The sequence below is a fragment of the Tauraco erythrolophus genome, chromosome 5, assembly GCF_009769465.1.
Source record: "Tauraco erythrolophus isolate bTauEry1 chromosome 5, bTauEry1.pri, whole genome shotgun sequence".
Lineage (NCBI taxonomy): Eukaryota > Metazoa > Chordata > Aves > Musophagiformes > Musophagidae > Tauraco > Tauraco erythrolophus.
In genome coordinates, this window is record NC_141469.1 from 2,376,807 (window position 1) to 2,396,564 (window position 19,758).

At 48.4% G+C, this 19,758-nt stretch overlaps 2 protein-coding genes across 2 annotated transcripts in view; one reads left to right on the plus strand and one right to left on the minus strand.

Annotated features, from left to right (window-relative positions):
- Positions 1 to 1,823: 1,823 nt before the first annotated feature.
- Positions 1,824 to 10,961, minus strand: GRSF1 (G-rich RNA sequence binding factor 1). Its single transcript, XM_086611902.1, has 10 exons — positions 10,773 to 10,961; positions 10,275 to 10,413; positions 9,207 to 9,362; positions 8,725 to 8,865; positions 7,094 to 7,223; positions 4,456 to 4,616; positions 4,184 to 4,308; positions 3,593 to 3,728; positions 3,297 to 3,380; positions 1,824 to 2,048 (listed from the first exon to the last, which is right to left on the minus strand). Exons 1-9 carry the CDS (start codon positions 10,947 to 10,949, stop codon positions 3,322 to 3,324), a joined length of 1,224 nt encoding a protein of 407 aa, XP_086468028.1. The 5' UTR covers positions 10,950 to 10,961; the 3' UTR covers positions 1,824 to 2,048; positions 3,297 to 3,321.
- Positions 10,962 to 16,596: 5,635 nt separating this feature from the next.
- The window catches only part of MOB1B (MOB kinase activator 1B), a 38,804-nt gene continuing 35,642 nt past the window's right edge, over positions 16,597 to 19,758 (plus strand). Inside the window, exon 1 of the mRNA XM_086611687.1 lies at positions 16,597 to 16,648. Within this exon, the coding sequence (XP_086467813.1) occupies positions 16,635 to 16,648 (14 nt within the window). The 5' untranslated portion in view covers positions 16,597 to 16,634. The remainder of the gene's footprint in view (positions 16,649 to 19,758) is intronic.

A 19,758-nucleotide genomic window follows, 5' to 3' on the forward strand; every position in this document is an offset into this window, starting at 1 on the left:
CTTCCTCTCTGAGACCCTCACTGTGACTCGGTGACTACCAAACAGTGGCCAAGGCTACAGGTGTGACCGCTGGAGGAACTGGATCCCCCTGGTATTTGGATACCAAATCCTCGTCATGACACACAGAAGGTTTAGGGCCACTTGGAGCCACTTCTCACCCTTGCGCACAGGAGAAAGTCATCCTAACAAACCTGGCATTTCACTTTTTTGTTTTTTCCTAGCTCAAAACGAAGGTGAGATGAAGCCAGAAGGCTTCTCACCTACTAGCAATTCTGATTGGGAACACAGTTTAAAGTTTCACAGTTTCTACATCCTGCTCTGTTGCTGTTACATGGAGGAATTGCTACTCCAGAAAGCGGTGGTGGCTTCCTCGTGAAGCGTGGTAGCGTGTCACAGCTGTGTTGGGTCTGGTTTATACTGGAAGACCACAGAATGTTTTGTAGTCCTTAGAAAACTGATGTATTTGGATGTGACAAACGTGTTTGGTTTTGTACAGATTTTTATTAGGGGTTAGTGGTTGAATTCCTTAGAGGGGATTTTGTATTGGTTAGACTGGCTGGAACGGCGTGGAGAAGGATGTCAGAGCTGAGGTTATTTCCACGCTTGGTGCTAGTTTGTACCAGGAATTAATTAATCCCTTCTAGTTCCCTCTAGGCCGTGGCGTGTTCAGCCACTGGCATTCTTCAACTCCTTAGTGCCCTTCAGAGCCGCAGCGTTCACAGGGGGTAACTTGAAACCCTTTTTCTGCTCCTTTCCCCCCTCACGGTAGCCCCATTTCCTCGCTGCTATCCCTTAAAGTAGATTAAAGAAATAGGAGAAGCCTAAATTCTAGCGTGGGCATGCTGCTTCGCAGGGGTGAGCCACCGGGCACGGGGAAGACACCGAATTTCGTGCTCGTAGTTTGGTGTATGTACTGGTACGTACGAGATTTCCGATTCCTGCACCTGAACCCAGTGTGGCTCATCCCCCAAGGAGGAGTGTGACCCAAGCGATTTCCACGGTGGAGGATTAAACTGGAAACCGGGCACTTACTGTATGCTGCTACGTCCCGGGTTTTGCAGCTCCGACAGCCGCTTTGCCGGCGGCACTCAGCTGGTGAGTGTCCCAGCAGGAGCGGCCGCCGCTCCGCTCGCTCCAAGCGCAGGCTGTGACTGGTGGTGGTGTGGAAAGGACAGCGCTGGAGCACGTCCTCGGAAGCGACACCGGAAGGCTACGAGTGAGCAGGGAGAGGCAGCGGAAAACCCTTTGGAATGGAGCTCTGGCAGCTAAAATGGCAACTGGGATTTGGAAAAGTCAGAGCAAGGCTGCACTCGCCCCCAGCTGTGCCCACACTTGCCTTTTGCTGCTGGCTGAGGCTCCAGCGAGCGTCTCTGCCAGCCAGTACTGGACGTTCACGCCGCACCACGCTGCCAGCGTTCAGGGCACGTTTGCTCAGGTACCGGTGTCACGCGAGAGCGCGGCACACCCGGGCGTTTGGACTGGGGGGAGCGGAGGGCAGCTTTTCTGACGTTTATTTTGTTCCACAGAAGAATAATAATAAAAATTGATGACCTACATCCCGCCTCCCGAGTGGTCCTTCCATTCCGCTCTGCTTTCGGCTACGCATGGGGGAGTATTTTAAACCCAGGACCGATTTTAAACCCACTTTAAAGTATTATTCAAGTAAACTGATTTTTAAGTAATTTAAACCCAGTACAGATGCTTAGGCAGATGGAGCAGTGTGGCAGCAAGGGGGGAGGTACTGGCTGCAGCACAGAGGGCACCTGCTGACCTGTGTACGAGGCGCTTAGATCGCTCGGGTTTTGTTCAATACTGGTGTTTTATTGATGCTTTGCACACCACTGCGCAGCTGGGAGCCTAGAACTGCTCCATCCTGCAGCATCTGGCATTGCTCCGGCCGCTTCTGCAACAGACAGGATGTCAACACAGTTCATTCCATGCTTTTACCCAAAGCTCAAGTGGATTTTATACAGTTTCTCCTTGTTACTGAGCAGTGACACTCGCAATCCATCTTTATGCTCGTACCCACGGAATGTGTTCGCTTTGGCCTGGAAAGAAAGGAAGAGGAAAAAGAAAAATCACTGCCTTGCTGCAGCTGATGGCTTTCCTTTTTTCAAACGCACCACTGCGTTTCATTCCAAATTATTGTCTCCAGTAATGGGAGAACTCAGCAATGCTGTAAGATCTCACCAAAAAAAGCTAAGATGACAGAGACAGCTACACCAGGTGAGACATTTTCATGTGGAGCTGCAGTACACTCTGGTGGGGACCTGCCCTCCCTGCTGCAGCTGCGGGGGACCAGGACCTCAGGGAGCAGGGACTATCATCACCTGGTTTCAGAAGGGAAGTCATGGAAGCATAACAAGCTGACCAGGGCCCTCCGTAGCATAAAGGTCAAGGGAAACATCTTTCCTGGTAGACACCTTCTGCCTCATGGCTGCACACCTGGGATGCCCTTCTTGGGCAGCTGGGAAGGGCAGTCTTGTGTTTTCAGTAAAGAGTGTGACCTCATGATGTTACACAGGGGGGCCACCTCCCTCACACTTGCACCCAACACAGCCCCTGAGTTTTCTCTTGTGAAGGCCAAGGAGAGATAAAGTCGTTGGGGGGTGACAAAAAAAACCCGCCACAAAAACCAAGCCCCAAAACTGTCCTGGCACAGGACACCTCCGCCCTGCTTGTTAACACTGTGAAAAATATGACAACCTGTGCACTGAGAACCGGCTGACTACCGCGCTTAGCTTGGCACCTGGTCTGCTTTTGAGAGAGTGGATGGATGAAAAAAAAGAAAAAAAAAATAACCTGAAAAATGTTACATTGTCAAACTCCACGTAATGGTAAGTGATACCCCCCCCACCCAGCCAAAACACCAGTCACTGTCAATCCATGCCCATGGAAAATGTTTAGCCACGTTTCTGACAAGCCCATCAGAACTTTTCATCAGTCACACAGAGTTTAAAGGGGAGGAGGAAGCCAAAAAAAGGTCTCTTGAAGGCTCCAGCAGGCGTCAGCTGTGCGAGGGCACGTTGCTGAGCAGCTGTGCGGTGCAGCTTCTGCCAGCCCTGGCAGTACCCTCAGGAAGGGGCTGCTGCCCCTTCCCCACTACACTTGTATCCCATAGAATCTGGATTCGCAGGCCAGAGGGTCCAGGCTCAATGCCTGACCTCAGCCGAGCTGATCCTCCCCTTCAGCTGCTCAATTTTGACCTTGGAGCTAGCAGAAATCCACAGTATGAGCGTAAGCTGCCCACATACACTGGGAGAAATGGAACAGAACAACCAAGATGACACACTTACCAGATGTGAGACTGTGCCACCATCACTAGCAGTCTTGTTTTGCCTTTGGATGTTCATTCAGGAATAATTCAACGGCACTGCACTCTGGGGAACAACGGGACAGGGGGTCTCTGCTCAGTGACCTGCGTGTGTTACATCCCCCCCGCCCCCCAAGCCAATGTCACGTTATGGGGTAATTTGGGAATTTGCACAAGACGATCCTTTTGCACAGGAGTTTCACAGCAGCTTCACAAGCTGTGTCAGACTGCAGGAGGATCCGAATTTTGGGGTTGCAGGACCTGCTCCCATTTACTTACGCAGCTGTGACCCCTCCTTAGCCATTGCAGCGACGGCGTCCTCTCGGCGCTGGAAATGCACATCTGCTGCTCCTGTGGCGTCTCCATGGGAGTTGTATTCTACCATGATCCTTGTGGGCTTCAGCGGAGCAAAAAACTGAAACGGAGGAGAACAACAATTTGGTGAGAAACAGCAGAACACTCAAGCACTCCATTACTGAGGATCTTCATGTTTTCACTCGTAAACCAGGGGGAAGTCTGAGCTCCCGAGTAGCAAAGGGCTCTTCTTCCTCCATCTGGGGGAAACTGAGGCACAGCCAAGCCACCTGTCCCACAGTGCACAGCCTCCCACCCTCTGTAAGCTCCTGGCAGAGTAGTTCTTGACAGGAACAAAAATATTTCCTCACCCATGTTCTGTACATGTCCAAGTCATTAAGTGCACGTATGTGCACTCTGTGATGCTGTGTACTATTAAAATGAAATAAACATGAATAAACATGACAGAGTCATTAGTAAATTAAAAAGCTGAAGTCATTTCACCTGTAACAATTAATCAAGGGTTTGCACTGGTAAAGACAACAGAGTTTCATTCATGGTTTCGCTGTTACTCACGTTTATTATGTCTTGGGCACTAGCCTGGGTAGGAAAACCTCTCATGTGGACAAAGTGCAGTAGTGATGAGGCGTTCCCAGAATCTAAATCCTGCTTGGAGCTTTCTGTTCCTTCCCTGTGTAATTCTGTGGAATGGAGGAAAAAAACCCACGTAGTTAACATTTATAATTATCCCCTCCCTCACATGAAAGCTGCAGACACCCAGGGTCACGCAGACAATCCGGGTAAAATGAAGATGCCTCAAGGAACACGCACAACAGGGAGGGACTCACTAGTTTCTCTTTCACCATCGGAGCCTCCTGTGTTGCTCAAGGCCTTTTCTTCAAAAATGTATTTAAGGTCTTTTCTCACTTTGGGAGGGGTCATCATCTGCCTCTCATAAAGCACGTGCCTTTGCATCTGATGCTTTCGACTCACGTACACTTCTATGTATCTAGAATCAAAGGAAAAGAGTCCATGACATTCCTTGCACCTCTACAAAGAACTCCAGGTTTTGAGAAAGTACTTTTGGGACGTTTTCCTACGTCAGCTCTGCTCACATACGAGGTGTGAGAGCCATGGTGCGGCCAGCAACGTTTTTTGAAGAATTAATTCACTTAAATTGCACAGCTGTGTTTACGAAAGCCCTTTCCACCTTGCACTAACAGCCACTCTCCTGTGTACACCCACACCTTGTGAGACACACAACCAGCTTGGCCTGGACAAGGTTTTTAGCTTACAGCCTTACCCAAAGTTCTTTTAGCAGTCATATCAGTCGCTTACAAACCAAAAATTCCGTTTTGTCGCAGAAATACAGGTTTATTTCCTTTGAAAAATGTTTTCCATTTCTTTCAGTAGTATGCATGCCTTTTGAGCAGCCCTGTACGTGAGGCTGTTTCCCCTCATGCCATCTGTACCAATCCCAAATTAAAGAAAAAACCAACCCCAAAACAGATTACTGAAACAGGCTGACACAGAAGAGGCACAGAATCATATTAAATACTTCAGTAAAGCGAGAGGATTCTACATATTGCTATGAAATCTATGGGATAAAATGTAACAGGATATGGGAAAGTTGGGGGTATAATACACCAGTATGTAATGCACCATTAAGGGACTCCAGCAAGATCCCACCTACACCACAGAAAGGAAAAAAAAAAAAAAAAAAACCCCAACCCAACAACAAACTGTTATTTGCAGGTTTAGGCAAAGTTTAACATGATAATATTGTCATCTATCAGCCCCAGAACCCCTCTACTCAGAGCTGCCTGTGCCCATTTCAGAGAGCTGGCAACAGCACCAGCTGGACCTCATGCACATTGAACTAGCAGTGTTAAAGGAGGGGCTTTCCACAGCTTTGGGAATATTGGGATACGGAAGAGAATATGGAAATCCAAGTGAGGAGGCTTTCCTCCCTGCCTTCCTGATGAGAGCTGCCTGAGTAAGGAAAGTAACCTTAGATAGGGGCTGACAGAGCTTAACCCCAGCCCCCATGAACCCACGGTCAGTTCTGTGCATCACTGAAGGCCAGTTCTGGCTAAAACTGATAGCCCAGGAAGAATGAACCAGGGCAAGTTGACAGCAGTTTTGGACATCGCTCAATTTCTAGGCTAATCACACAGAAACAGAGGTGTAGGAGTTTGGGCAGCTGAATCAAATCAGCTCTTGTTCAGTAGTGATGATGAAAAACTTACTGGCAGATGAGTAATTAATTAATCTCTATTGGAGGCTAGGGAAGTGTGTCAGTTGATTCAATTATGGGGCACACCTACAGAGCAGCTGTTTCCTTTTAATATGGGTGAGGGGACAGGAAATAAAGAAACAGAAGAAAGGAAGTAGGTGCTGTGTAGGGCAAGTTGTAAGATGGTGAGAGGTCACTTGTTACTTTGTGTTCAGAAAGACAATTTAATTGGGTGTTGAAGAAAAAACAGAAATCTAAGCAGGTTAAGAGTAATTTTAGTGGTTGTTTTTTTTCCTGAGTGTAGCTTGGGATTCTGGGAAAAAGCGGTATAAATCCTGCTTGAGAAGAAGAGGCTCTTGTGAGAGAAGTGTGTGCTATAGGGCTGTGCTCTGGAAGAAAAGTGGTTACTCATGGATTTTTGAAGTAGCAGAAGAACCCGGATAGATGTGGTCACCAAAGAGGCAGGTGATTGTATGGTGTTGCCCAGCAGTCACACCCAGCACTGGCTCCAAACCAGAGGTGAGTGGTAAGCTCTGCTTCCTACAGTGCATTGTCCAAGTGGGGATGGTGACTGTGCCTGGTGCTAGGCTGAAGGGAAGGGTGAAGGCTGCCAAAATGGGGGAAAGCTCCAGGAAACCTGGTGTAAATTTTGCTGGGGCATATGCCTGCAGGAGGCGCAGGACTGCCATGCACTGGTGACTGGGCAGGGGGTGTCTATTTGGCATTCCCAGCTCTGAATGCTATCACCCCATTTTTCTTGGGAAGGTACTGCCTTCAGGAGTACTTAAAATAACTTGAAAGTATTAAGTATTAAATACTTAATACTTTCTCTGAGAGGCCCCAAATTTCTCCAGGGTATGAGCGCTGAAGGTGCCTCTGCAGCACACAGAAGCCTGGAAAACGCTTCCTCTTCTCCAGTTTTGTCATGGTTCTAAAGAAAATATTGCCAGAGAGAACACTTGGCTTATGCCAAGTATTTCAGAGGGTGTTAATAATAAAGGAATATTTTAAACCCCAAGACAACAGACTGAAATCACTAAGAGAAATAATTAACTATGATTTCTACTGAAATTTAAATCTGAAGTCTGAATGGTAGGTTTTAAGGGTAATAAAAGCAGAACTCTCCTTAGTAATAACATGTGGGATAGCCTAAGATGAGCTGTTTGAGCTGGGAAGAAGCAAGTTTTAAATCACACAGTGTCCCATATAGAATATTCTTTGATCTTTCTGAACCCCCGAGAAGCACCTACCTATTTCCCATATATTCCCTATGTCGTAACAGGGCTTTAGCTGCCATGTCAGGAGCTGCAAACTGCACGAAAGCTTCTCCTGTTCTTCTTTCTCCCCGGTAAACAAAAACTATGTCAGTTATTTCCAAACCTATGGAAGGAGAGGGAGAGAAAGGCATTTATGTTGTCAGAAACGTGTGCTGTAGCTCAGAGAAAAGTTTCTTTCCTTACTCTTCTGGGTTTTGACAAGCTAATCAGGCAGTTAAGTAACTACGAAACAACTGCTCGTGTTGGACTACATGTATTTTTTTTATAACTTCTGTTTTGAACTCCAATTTACTGGGTTTGTTTGTTAGTTTTCACAGAAGCCTTAATTGCCAACAATGAATCCACCTGAGGCTTCAAGTAACTACAAAAACAAGTGAATTCAAGTTCTAGACAACAGGGAAGTCTAGAGCACAAATGTTCTTGAATTTTTCTTCTATTATTATAGGAATTTTTTCCTGTCTCATAATTTAAAACTCAAGTCGATGAACTGATCTTGAATTTTTGTGCTGTGTGTTTTCTTTGGGTGCCTGAAATCCAATAAATAGCTGTGTCTGACAGGTATTTATGATGTATGATACAGGCTACACACTACGCTGAGCTCCTACACTTGTGTTTTCAGGAATGCCTTTTTGCTTTCCTCTTTGTGCCTTGTTGCTTTCACAAAGGGTATCCCCAAGCTCCTGATGAAATGGAAATAACTTGGCTCAAAATGCTGCCCCAGTCATCTCAGTGTTGTACAGGGATGACCTCAAACATATTTAACTACTGGTAATCAACTGAAGCCTTGACTACCAGTAGCCTTTGCTTTTGGCAAGATGATGGTTACGATGAGCCCTAGTGCTCAAGGACTCCATGTGAATGCCTACCTGGAGTGGAACAAGTGGAGATGAAGAACTGGTTTAGGTTTAGTCTACAACTTAAACTTTACCTCAGGAAATGTCATTTTTATTTTACAATAACCTAAAGAGGCTTCTTTGCTAAGAAATGCAGGCAGCAACCACCTGGATTGCTCTAGCACGGAGAGTGGGACGTCAACGTGCACACCCATGCTGAGCAATGCTTGCTTGGCTGAGAACTGCTGCAGTTAACTTTGACAGCCATTAACAAGCCACTAATAAAAAAAAAAATGTTAACAGTTTTAACAGTGGCACATGTGACCTGACTGTTGTGATGATATAGCTGTGAACACCTATGCTGTATTTACTAGTACTTTAACTAGTACTTTAACTATCATATAGGCTTTTTCCCCTCCCTCTTTTTCCCCTCTCCAGTCATGCACGGGTAGCAATCCAATTGTAGGTCACAGGATCTAGGTCCTCCTCTCTTTGCGTCCCCCACCCCCATAAAAGAGTGCTGCAAGTACTGGTCCGAGGTTAGACCTGCGGGAAGTCAAAGGTGCAAGGAAGCGTGCAGCCAAAAGCTTGTTCAGAAATCTTTAGTTACTTCTAGCTGCAGAGAGATGGCAACTCCTTTCACTGCTCAAGGTTTTGAGGGCTGCGTGTGCTTTTGCTTCTCTCACTTAGAGGAAAAACAGCCTGGCTAAGCACCAACTTGGAGAAGTGAGAAGGCCTCATAACCGAAGAGCACAGACTAGGCTGAGTTACCTGAGAAAAAATCGGTGATATCGTCCTCAGTGGAGCTGAAGGGAAGGCCTCTGAGTAGTACAACTCCATCATTTATGGCTTGTGTCTCATCCCGCAGGCTTTGTAGCAAGCCCTCGACGTCGCTGTCGTGTACTTCAAAAACTGCAAGGAATACAGGCACAAAACATGTTTTCCCTCAGGGTACTGGGAAGGTGGCTCTCTGCAGGCCTTCTTCAAGGCAGCTTCTTCCTCCTGCAAAACTTGGTGTTTCTTCCCCCACCCTGTACTCCCTGATCCTGGGGAGATGCTGCTCAGTGCATGAGCTGCTTGGCTTTTCCTTTGCAGAATGGGAAGTTTTGGCTTAATGGTGCCTTGTCGGCTCATTTGCTGCTCTGTTCCACATCCTGCACCTCTGCACACCAGCCAGCTTTTTTATGTAAGCAATTCTTTATCACTTTATCATGAGTCTTTTTCCAACGCAACTTCTGGCATTTCAAACCTACCTTTCACGTAGCGTGGACCCATATACCTCAGGTTCTTTTCCAAGGCCTTCTGGACATCTGCTTTGGACTCCACCTCGATCAGGGCATCCCCCTTGCGCCTCCCATCCCTGTTTAAGAGGAAGTGTATGCCGTTTTCACCGTTTCGAATCCTGCAGCCTAGAAATCAGGGAACACATGATACAGAAACATATGCAACTGTATCAAACATGGGGTTCTTTTGATTGCAGATGGAAGTGGAATATTCTGCATAGAGCTAGCCCCCCCAGCAGTGCAAAATACGGTCTGGAAACAAAAGATAGGAAATAGCTATTTCTAACCTTAACTCTTAACATGAAATGTTTATCACAGAAAGTAAACTGATTTGACATCGATTAGCTTCCACAGCTATGGAACTGGATAATATATATTTTCATATTGTTGGTTAACTTAATTGTTTCTGAGTTATTTGAAATCAAAAAAGAATTGTTATTGTCTTTCAGTGTCCATAGCTATATTCTGCCTGCTCCATATTCCTTTCCCTGAGACCTTCAAAACGACTTGCTGTGGTTCAGTAGGTTATTAAACCATTTAAAAACTTGGATCTGACTATCTAGTCTACTCTGGAAGGAGACACAAAAATATTGCAGTATGGAGAGACTGGCCCTGCAAAGGTACAGGCAAGCCTATTAATTAGGATGAGAAAGCAACTCTGTAGTTCCAACATGTAAGTAAAAAACACTCCAGTTTGTTTAAAAGAGAGCAGTTGGGAGGAAAAAGCCTACCATAATGGTCTTGAAAGAATCCATTTCATGTTGGATTGCCTTTACTGTGGAGACACCCAATAAGAGGAAAAGCTTTCTCAGTTAAATATAAGATGTCCTAAGGATGATTTTTCTAGTGGTTGTCCAGCAGTTTGATAGCTGATTATTTGGTTTATATGAGCAAATCACAAATAACTTGGCAGAAATATTAAAAAATCATCTTTTTCTGGCTAACGAGCTTGAATTTTTCTTTCCCTTAACTTATCAGAAACTACTGGGTTCAATAACACCACACTGAACAGTTCAGCAAGAAAAACAGCTCCCGTACCCTCAAAGAAGGTAAGCACGTCTTCCTCAGTGCAGGAGAAAGGGAATCCTTGTGCCCTGATGAGGAAGACATTGTCACTTTCTGCGCTGGAGGACTCGGGTTCTTGCTCTTGACCTTCCTGGGACGGCGCATCTGTGACCTGCCACCAAAAGGAAACAAAACCAAACCCAAGCCACGTTAAAAGCTGGCGGCTTTCAGCAGCCGTACCTTGCTCCGTTCAACGTTCCCGGTAGGCGCACGGTAACCGGGGCTGGCGCGGGGAGGACGGTGAGGAGCGGGCTGGGGCGCACGGCGCTCGCCGCAGCCGTCGCCGCGCCGGTGTGGGGTACGGGCGCGGGGCCCCGCCGCCGCTCCCGCACGTGTGCCCCGGCACCCGCGGCGGAAGCAGCTCCCACGGCGGCGGGGAAGCGCCCGGCGGTCGATCCGCGCCGCGGTGCCCTCCGTCTCCCCCGGCTGCGCGCCACCGCCATCTTAGGCCCCGTCCCCGCGGGTCCCTACCTGGCTGTAGCTGCGGAGCGCGGCGAGAGCCCGCGGCGGGCCCGGCCGCGGCCCGAGGGCGGCGGCGGCGGCGCTGAGGAGGCGGCGGGCGGGCGGCGGGCGCAGCCAAGGCGGCAGCGGCGGCCGGTGACCGCGCAGCAGCGCGGCCAGGCCGCGGCGCGCTACGGCGGCCGCCATGTGCGACGGGCGGGGGCTCCGCCTCCCCTTCCCCTTCCCAGGATGTGCCGGGCCGAGCGGGGCGGCCCCTGGCCGGGAAGCGCTTCCCGAGCACCCCGCGGCGCTTCGGGGCGGCCCGAGGGGGCCGGCGGGGAGCGGGGCGGGCGCTGCCGAGCGGGACTCACCGCGCTGCGCGGGCCGCGGCTGCTGCTGCCCGGCTCGCAGGGCTGCAGGAAGGAAAGGAGGAGGCGGCGCGATGCCCAGAGCCAGGGGGGAGACGGCGGGGAGAGCAGCGGGCTTCTCCTGGGTCCCGCCGTGCCGGGGGGCTCTGCGAGAGACGGGTGTAAAGGAAACGCGTGTTAGGTGAAGGGAGAAGCGTGGTTACGGGTTATGCTCTGCTAGAGTTGCTATCGGCACCAACGTTTTCCATTTTTCTGAAAACAGGAAGGAAGAACCCCCACATTATATTGGTAATGTGGAGTTGTGAATCAGGCTTGGGCACAACCCTTTTACACCCATTCCCTGTGTACTTTAAGAAACAAGAGCTGATTTTCTCCCCCTTGCTCTCAGCTTAGCTCGACAGTCTCAGGTCTTAGAGGCAATACTGGCTGAGGCTGTTTGTGAGGAATGTGGGACTTTGGGACCATCTGGAAAAACAGTCCTGCTGTTACTGCTGCGTCTAAGAGGGATAAGGCATGAGTTGGCACCGGCTTTTTGCAAGTGCACACATGGGAAAGTGAGGTCATGTGGAGTCCATGTGAAAAATTTTTAAGATGAAGCAAAAAGGGTAGGAAGAGAAAAGACAAGCCAAAAAAAATCCCACCACCACCAACCTAACAGTGGAGGAAGCTAAGGGAGACTGTGGAGGCTCAGATCCCAGGTATGTAGGCAGGTATCCAAGTGGTTGTCCAGAAAGAGGATGTGCCAGGCTGTCAGGAAGACGGTGACAGCTGTGATGCGGAAGATTTTCCTCTTCTGTCCCTCATCCTGTAGTTTTAGTATTGGGATTGCCAAGTAAGAGTTGCCATCTCAAGCCGTTGCAAACTTATCACTCAAAATACGGTCTGGGGTTTTTCAACTCGAGTCTTGGAGCGTGTAGTACTGCCAACCCAGTAATTCCTCAGAGCCTTGAATGTTTCTTATCTCCCTTCTGAGAAAGTTAAGGAGTTATTTTATGTCCCGTTATTGTTGCTGGGTTTTGCTTTTATGCTGGGTTTTGCTTTTATAAACTGTTTCTTGTAACTAACTTCCATGTGACAGACTGTCACTTTGATAATAGCACAGTCTCTTGACAATAGCACTCCCAACTCTCTCCAATTTTCAAGGTAAAGCACGTATTATACACGTTTTCGAAGGAATGTTGACCTCAGCGCTCAAGTGGTTCACATTGCAGTTTTTCATAGTCTAAGTGATAGATTTCTCTTCAAAACCTTCTTTAAATAAGCAAGCAGGTTTTGTAGGAGGAAAAAAAATAAGATAACTACAGGAATTCCTCTTGAACACTTAGCTTTATCGAGATTGGCTTTCCTGCTTTAATTGAACAAGCAGATCTCTGAATCTTACAGACTGAGGCAATGTTATGTGCATTCCTCTCTTGTGAACCAAGAAGAGTGCAAGGAAGAGTCTCTTCAACGCCTTCCACCCGTTTTTCCTCCAATATATTTGCTTCCCCAGTGCACTAAAAAATAACCTACTGCTGTTGGTCTAGTAGCTTGTCAGTGTGTGCGAATTACCTTTAGAGGGCACCATGTTGTTGGCCATCTGTTGGCACTGAAGTTTTCCAGGAATTTCAGAGCTTCCTTAGCAAATGCCAGGGATCAAAGCCTCTGCACCTATGATCAGAAAAAAAACGTAACTGTAGGACAACTGAATTTGCATTTATTCACTTGACAGAACTGGTGTTGAATGAAACCTACTAATGAAAGGATATCTGTTCCCATAAGTAAACACCAAAAAAAGTCTGGAGATGCCCCTCCCTACTGCTGTTAACCAAAAGTTAGATTTATCTTCCTTGGAAGATGCCTTTTTTAATATCTAATGTTGAACAGGTTATTGTTAAGAAAAACTAATACCAGCTATTCTTTAGTTTGAGTAGAGGAAAAGTAAAAATCTTCTGAGTTGGTGCTAAACCAAATGTTTATTTTGGGAGACATCACTTATCGGTCCGTGTAGTCTGTCACAAAGAAAAATTGACCTTGTATCCTGTTGCGGTATTGAACACAATTATTCATTTAGCTTTAAGTGACCGGAGCAGTGAGGCTTCCACCATTTTCTATGAAAGATGAGGCTGTTACACAGTCGCTTATCTGCAGCTGTCTCAGCATTCAGCAGGAGATAGTGTGCTTAGCCTGAGTGAGCCCCCCCAGCTCTGGAAAGCAGAAAAGAGAGCATAGTTGGCATGGAGAAATTCGAGTTGGATGAACCCCCCCTTCAGATGGCGTCCACACCGTGAACACTTGAGATTTGTGGAGCAGGTCCTACACAAATAATTTCTTTTTGAAACGTAATTACTGAAGCGGATGAACGTTGCAGCAGGAATGATACATACCTGAGCAGAGCAACAGCACTGAGGGGAACACGGGGATGAATTTATTACTTTTCTGGAGTCCAGCAACAACAAGGCTGCTGAGTTGTACTACCCCAGCTCCAGAATTAAAGCAACTCCTAGGACTGTTATACAATAGCGTCCTAGTTCCTGTAATTTCTTCATGCGTTGCCTTTTTCGTAGAGAATAACAAGTACATACCCCAGGTTTGATCTGATATTTATACTTAATGTTTCACTAGTTCAGAAATCAGTTACCTTGATGTACCAACAAGTATCCAATTACAAAATTGATGTGTGCTATCAGTTTTATCTGGAATGTGGGGAGAACGTTGACAGAGCTTAGTATTTGCATCCAGTATTATTTACGTTTCAACACAAAAGTTTGTTTCCTTTTTTGTGTTCCCAATAGTATACATATTAAGTTTTGTTATCTTAGCTTTTGAACGTTTGTCAGCTGGAATGTTCTGGGTTTGCCGAGTTGTGCTGCAAAAGCTGGAAACTTCAGTTCAGGACCTAAGCACTTTTGTCAGCTGGAGGGCCCTTTCAGCGTAATTCTTTAAGCTCCACAGTATAATGGATAAACCGAAATGACAGACGTGAGGCCCTGGGTGCATTCACTGTGCCTTTCCTGGAGCAACTGAGCGGTTCGGCTCTTACGTAAGGCTGCAGCACGCTGCCAGTCCCTTGTGTCGGCAGTGTCTGAAGCGAGCCCTTCATGTGACCCTTAGCCATGCCCAATAGACCAGTTTTAATGGGAGACATAAACTGTACACATTATGTAACCATTTCTCCTGAGAGCCACCCAGGCCGAATATTTCCTACTGACTGCTGCAGGAACAGACTTTTAACTTTAACTTGCCGCTAAAATGAAACACTCTGTGGGTAGACGGAAGTGTATGGGTGGGAACAGGGAAGGGAGGTTATTTGTGTCCCAATGTGAACGTGCCAGAGAGATGAGCAGTGTTTTTTTGGATTGGATTTACGTGGCCAACTTAGTCTGACGGTGTCTGTTTAAAAAGTGCCCGGAGACTCATTTCATGCCTGATTTTACTAATACAGCCAAAAGGAAACTGGCGAATGTCATGAAATGCTTTTTAATCATGCCTGCGCTGCCTAGTAAAACACTTGATTTTATAAGTGTCCTAAAAACAGTTGTGTAATTTTAATCTACTTAGAAATGCACTGACCTGGCATTTTGGCTTGGTCTCAAGGACAGAGCCAGAAAAGTAGAAAATGCAGTTTCAGCATGTGAAAACATGAGAGAAGTGGATGACTGTCAATGTTGCTGTGTAAGGCATCGTAGCAGAAACCCTTTATGTGCCATGAAGAGACTTAATACTGTGCGGGATTGAAGCATGTCTCAATGTACTAAATTTGCCCAATAATCAGTTTCAAAGTCATCATCAGGGTTTCCTCTGGCCTACCTGCAGCTTCGCGGGGTTGCCGGGGCTCACAAAATCCCCTTGGCACAAGCAGGAATCTCTGGGAATTGTGCTGCCTGTCCTGTCCCTTCTCTGAAGTCCAGCTGGTTTCTTACTGACCTAAACAGAGGCAGATTTTCACATGAGATTACACCCTGGGATTGTAATTTCTGCCACAAAGTAGTGGCACTAGGATGTGGCTAAGTCTACAGTGGAACGTGAGGTCCTTGCTCGATATCAATCATAGAATGGTTTGGGTTGGAAGGGACCGCAGAGATCATCTAGTTCCAACCTCCTTGCCACGGGCAGGGACACCCTCCAGTACACCACGTTGCCCAAAGCCTCATCCAACCTGGCCTTGAACACTTCCGGGGATGGGGCATCCACAACTTCTCTGGGCAACCTGTTCCAGTGCCTCACCACCCTCTGAGTGAAAAATTTAGATTGGATATAAGGAAGAAATCTCCCCTCTTTCAGTTTAAATCCATTGCCCCTTGTCCTATCACTACCAGTCACGTAATATTTTATTTCAAAGCATTCTGGATGCTGCTGTCTATCTTTGTTTCCTCTGGGAAACTAACTGAGCCAAACCTCAAAATTCTGACTATTGTTCCTGGTTTGGGAACGGGCGGTAGAGATTGCCAGAGCACACTGTCGAGACCCCAAAACCACAACCTGTGGCTGTCACCTGGAGACGAACGAGCTGCCAGACATCTTTCGCAACACCCTGCACACCCTCGGTTGGTGCTTCACGGAGCAGCCCTCTTGCCTGGGAAGAGCACGCTCCGTGCTCATCGTTGCCAGCCAAGATTTCCTTGTGCTTATCAGAAAACTTAAACTGAAAGGACACGCTCTAACTGTGCTGTACATTGTATTTCTGCAAATGGAGTTTTCAAAACATGCCGTTTTGAACCACGCTCGCACGAGGTGAGGTGGTTCAGGGCAGAGATCAGGGGAAGGAACCGCCAAAGGTTTCTAAGGAAAACTAGATTTATTCTTTTTTTTTTTTTACTTCAGTAGTTTGCAGCTGCCCGTACCTTCACTTCTGAGGTGCGTCCCTCCTTAGCCGGCTGCTCGCCGTACCCTACTGAGGTAAAAATCGCTCCCAAATCAGATATTTGTGTGGAAATATCAGTAGCCGTTTTGACACGTTTCTTTCCCAAAGGGTAACGCTGCGAAGAGGGCAGAAACGTCAGTGAAGATCTCCCCCTTTTTTTTTATGTTACCTGTGGGTCGGCTGCCTGAACCCCCGTGTCGCGCCTCTGAAAAGCGCGGTCCCCCGTGACGGGGGAAATGCTGGAAGCATTTCCAGGGGGCCCTGCGCGGCCCCCGGGGCTGCGGCCGCCGCCGCCGCAGGGTGGGGGTGACGGGGGCACAGGGGGATATCTGGCGGGGCGGGCGGCCGCCTGTCCCCAGGGCGTCTGAGGGGAACAGCCTGCCAGAGCAGGAGCGGGGAGTCTTAACGGGGTGCCCCGGGGAGATGCGAGGGGGAAAGTCACGCCCGGGGACCGGAGCCCGCCGGCGGCCAACCTGAGGGGAGCCCGGCGGAAGGGCGGCGCGGGCCGCGCGGACTGCTGGGGGCGACGGCGGGAGGCGGCGGGCCGTGTCCCCGCCCCGCGGCGCTCTCCCGGCACACGCCCGCCCTGCGCCGCCGCTGCCATTGGGAGCCGAGCAGCGCCGAGCGGAGCCGAACCGAGCCGAGCAGCGCCCAGGCAGCCGCCGGTCCCGCTCCACCGCCATGAGCTTCTTGTTGTGAGTACCCGCGGTGGTGTGTCGGACGCTGCTCCGGCGGTCTCTCCCGCTTCAGCAGGGAGAAGGGTCCCTTCCTCCTCCTTCTCCTCCACCCCGTCCCGCCCCGCCGCGCAAGGCAGCCCGCTGGGGGGACGCGGCCGCCGCCCGTCGTGCTGAGGGAGCGGGGCGGCCGCTCCCCGCCGGCATGGCGCCGCGTTCCGCACCTCTCCTCTCCGTCCCGCTCCCTCCCTTTGTGCCCCCGTCCCGTGGGGGCCTGGTCGCGCTAACGGCGGGAACGGCCGCCGCCTCAGCCCCGGGAGCCGCGAGTTAACGGCCGCTCCGCGAGGGCGTTTGGAGGGCGGCAGTTCGCCGGGACAGCGGGGTTTCCACCTCCTTTTTCCTGTCGGCCCGGCGTCTCCGGCAGCGGGGACGTGAATTTTGAAAAAAAGGGAATAAATCCGCGCGACGCTTTTAATGGAGGGTCGGAGAGACCCTCCCGGTGAGGGCTGCGGGGGGGGGGGGCCGAAAGCTGAGGGGGGTGGCTGGGAAGGCGAGAGCAGCCTTCAGGGGAAAAACACCCCTCTGCTGCAGTCTCCCTTTTTTTTTTTAAAAATATATATATATTTTTTTTTACTCATAGCAGGGACGGTGCGGGCAGAAGTTGCTCCCCGCAGCGTTGTCCGCGGCCCGTCAGTTAAAAGTGGATGGCGCTGATGCAGGTTCGGGGAGCAGCCGCGTTTAAAAGTTAATTCCCAGTTCAGGTAATGGTTTGTGTGGGTGACGGAGGGTGATGCGGAGCGAGCAGAGGGATCGCTGGCAGGATGCACGTTGCTAATGAGAAGGCAATTGTTTACTGCGGCGTAAAAAAGCTCCCTTAGGAATCGGTGGCAATTTAGGTGCGCGCAGAACCTTGCGTGTTTGGCAGTTTTGCTTCGTAGGCAGCGACTGAATGAACTTTGGTCCCTCCCCTTGGGAACAAAGACGAGGTACTTCTGACAATTAACATAAACCGGTTCAGTGACCTATTAATTAAAGTGAAGATGTGCTCTAGGGAAAGAAGGGAAATCCAAGCGGCTGGAAAAGGCGCCCTTGCAGAGCGAAGCTGCATTAAGGCCTCGGCCCCGCTGAGTGTTCTTGCACGTTCAGAATTACGTGCGAGAGCAGTTAGCGGGACCGTTGCCATAATATCTGACAGCAGTTCAAGGCTGGTGTTGATAGCCAACAGATGTATACGTAGCCTGCTTTTAGAGAAGATACTTTTATCTTGGGAACCGGAGTGTTCTTGTAAGTTGTGTTCTCATGGAGACAAATAACACCGACGCTGGCCTCCTCCTAAATCTCTCCATCTTTTAACTCTGCCGTACCGAACCGGCTTGGCTGCCATTGCGTTTGTGCTGCCTTACCCCAAAAGAGTTTTGGTGTTTTTTTTTTTTTTTTGAAAGACATCTATCAGCTGCAGGGTGGGAGGTGGGTACAAATGACTGTCCGTGGATTCAGGCGCGATGCTCCTAATGAGAAGCCCAGCTGTCTCCCTCCGTCGTCGTTCTCAGCTGCTGCAATGGAGAAGTGGGGACAGGGTTTCGAGTACGGCGGTGTCCTGGGAGTCTGGTTTGCAAATTAAAGAGCCTCCTCTCGGTGGCATTTGGCTAACTGGTAACGGAAAAGCATGAAGCCCTCCACCCCCTGTCACAGGCAATAATGAGATGCTTGTTTCTTTTTCCAGACCCTTCTGAAAGCTAGGAAAGCAAACCTTTGCCTCCACCTCTGTTGTTTCAAGTGGTGCTGCTGAATGAAATATGGGAATGGAAACTGAAGTTCTTGCATTGGCAAAACTAGAAATATTGGCAAAGCTGTCTGAGCTGTTTTTGGCAGTGTGCTGTAGACGGCACCTGATTTGCTCATCTGCAGTGTAGAGATGGATTTAAGACAAAATAAAATTTAAAATATGCCTGGTAGGCCTCAGGGAGACCAGGGAAACTTTCTGTGTTGCTGGCGAGTAGTTAGTTGTTTGTTTTTTTTTTTTTTTTAAGTATCCAGAAAGTTAGTATCTCCCTTTTTGTCAAACTTGAGTTTCATGTTAACTTGGTAAGTTTTTCAAAGACAGTGCTTGGATATCCTTACACTTTTACAGAGTTGGTAGTACAAATGTGTATTTTTGAGCTGCAAACCCCCCACGTTTTCGGTACTTTTCACGTAATTTTTCATAGTGCTTTTTGACCGAGAGTTTCCTTGTTATGGAGGTAGTGAAGGTGATTGTCCGTGCTGTTTTCTCTGCCTCAGTGATGCTGTTGTCTCTTTGTGAACTGACTCACAATTTCGAACTCGCAATAAAGATGCGGCACACGAAGGTTCTCTTTGCGCGCTCGGAGTAGAAACGTTTTCCTAATTGCAGTGAACCTGTCAGGCAGGTTTATCACTAGTAACTTGGCTGTAGTTTGTCAGTGTGACACTGAAGTAGGATATCAAAAGCCGTGTTCTGCTTGCAGGCTGGCTCGTTGCCCACTAACAGGGCGATTGTGCTTGGGTAACGCAGGGTGCTTGGGGCCCCCCTTGGCGGGCCTGTTGCACGGTCCTTGTCCGCTGACAAATCCATTGCTATTCTTTGCTGTTGCTAGGGCCAGTGGCATATAAAGCTGCATGGAGAGGGGGGAGGAATCAAGGGAAACCATTGTCTTCTCTTGTTATGGGTAACATTATAAAAAGACTGTCTTGTGAGACGAGTCACTGAATTCATGCAACTCGGTTTTGACAGCAATTGTTCCTTTCAGCGTTGCTGTTTTCTCCTTCTGATCTGTTTATTCCTTTCTGAAAAGACTTGATTAACCTCTCCGATGGTTGGTTATTCTGAATCTTTGAAAAAAAAAAAAAAAAAGGAAATGGGAATTGGGCTAGAAAATATCTTTACTTCGAAAAAAATTCAGCTTGGTAAGTTCTCTCTAAAAGGAAATTACAGCATAGTTGCAGGTAGTTTAGCTTACGTCTCCAAGGAAAAAAATTAAAGATAGTTCTGGTAGGCGTGCCATATGGTAACATGCTTGTGTTATGCTATGCTGGCAAACCTTACATAAAAAAGAAGCTAGATGGTATCTTCAAAAGGAAAAGATTCAGTTTTATTGTCGAAGTTGTGAAAT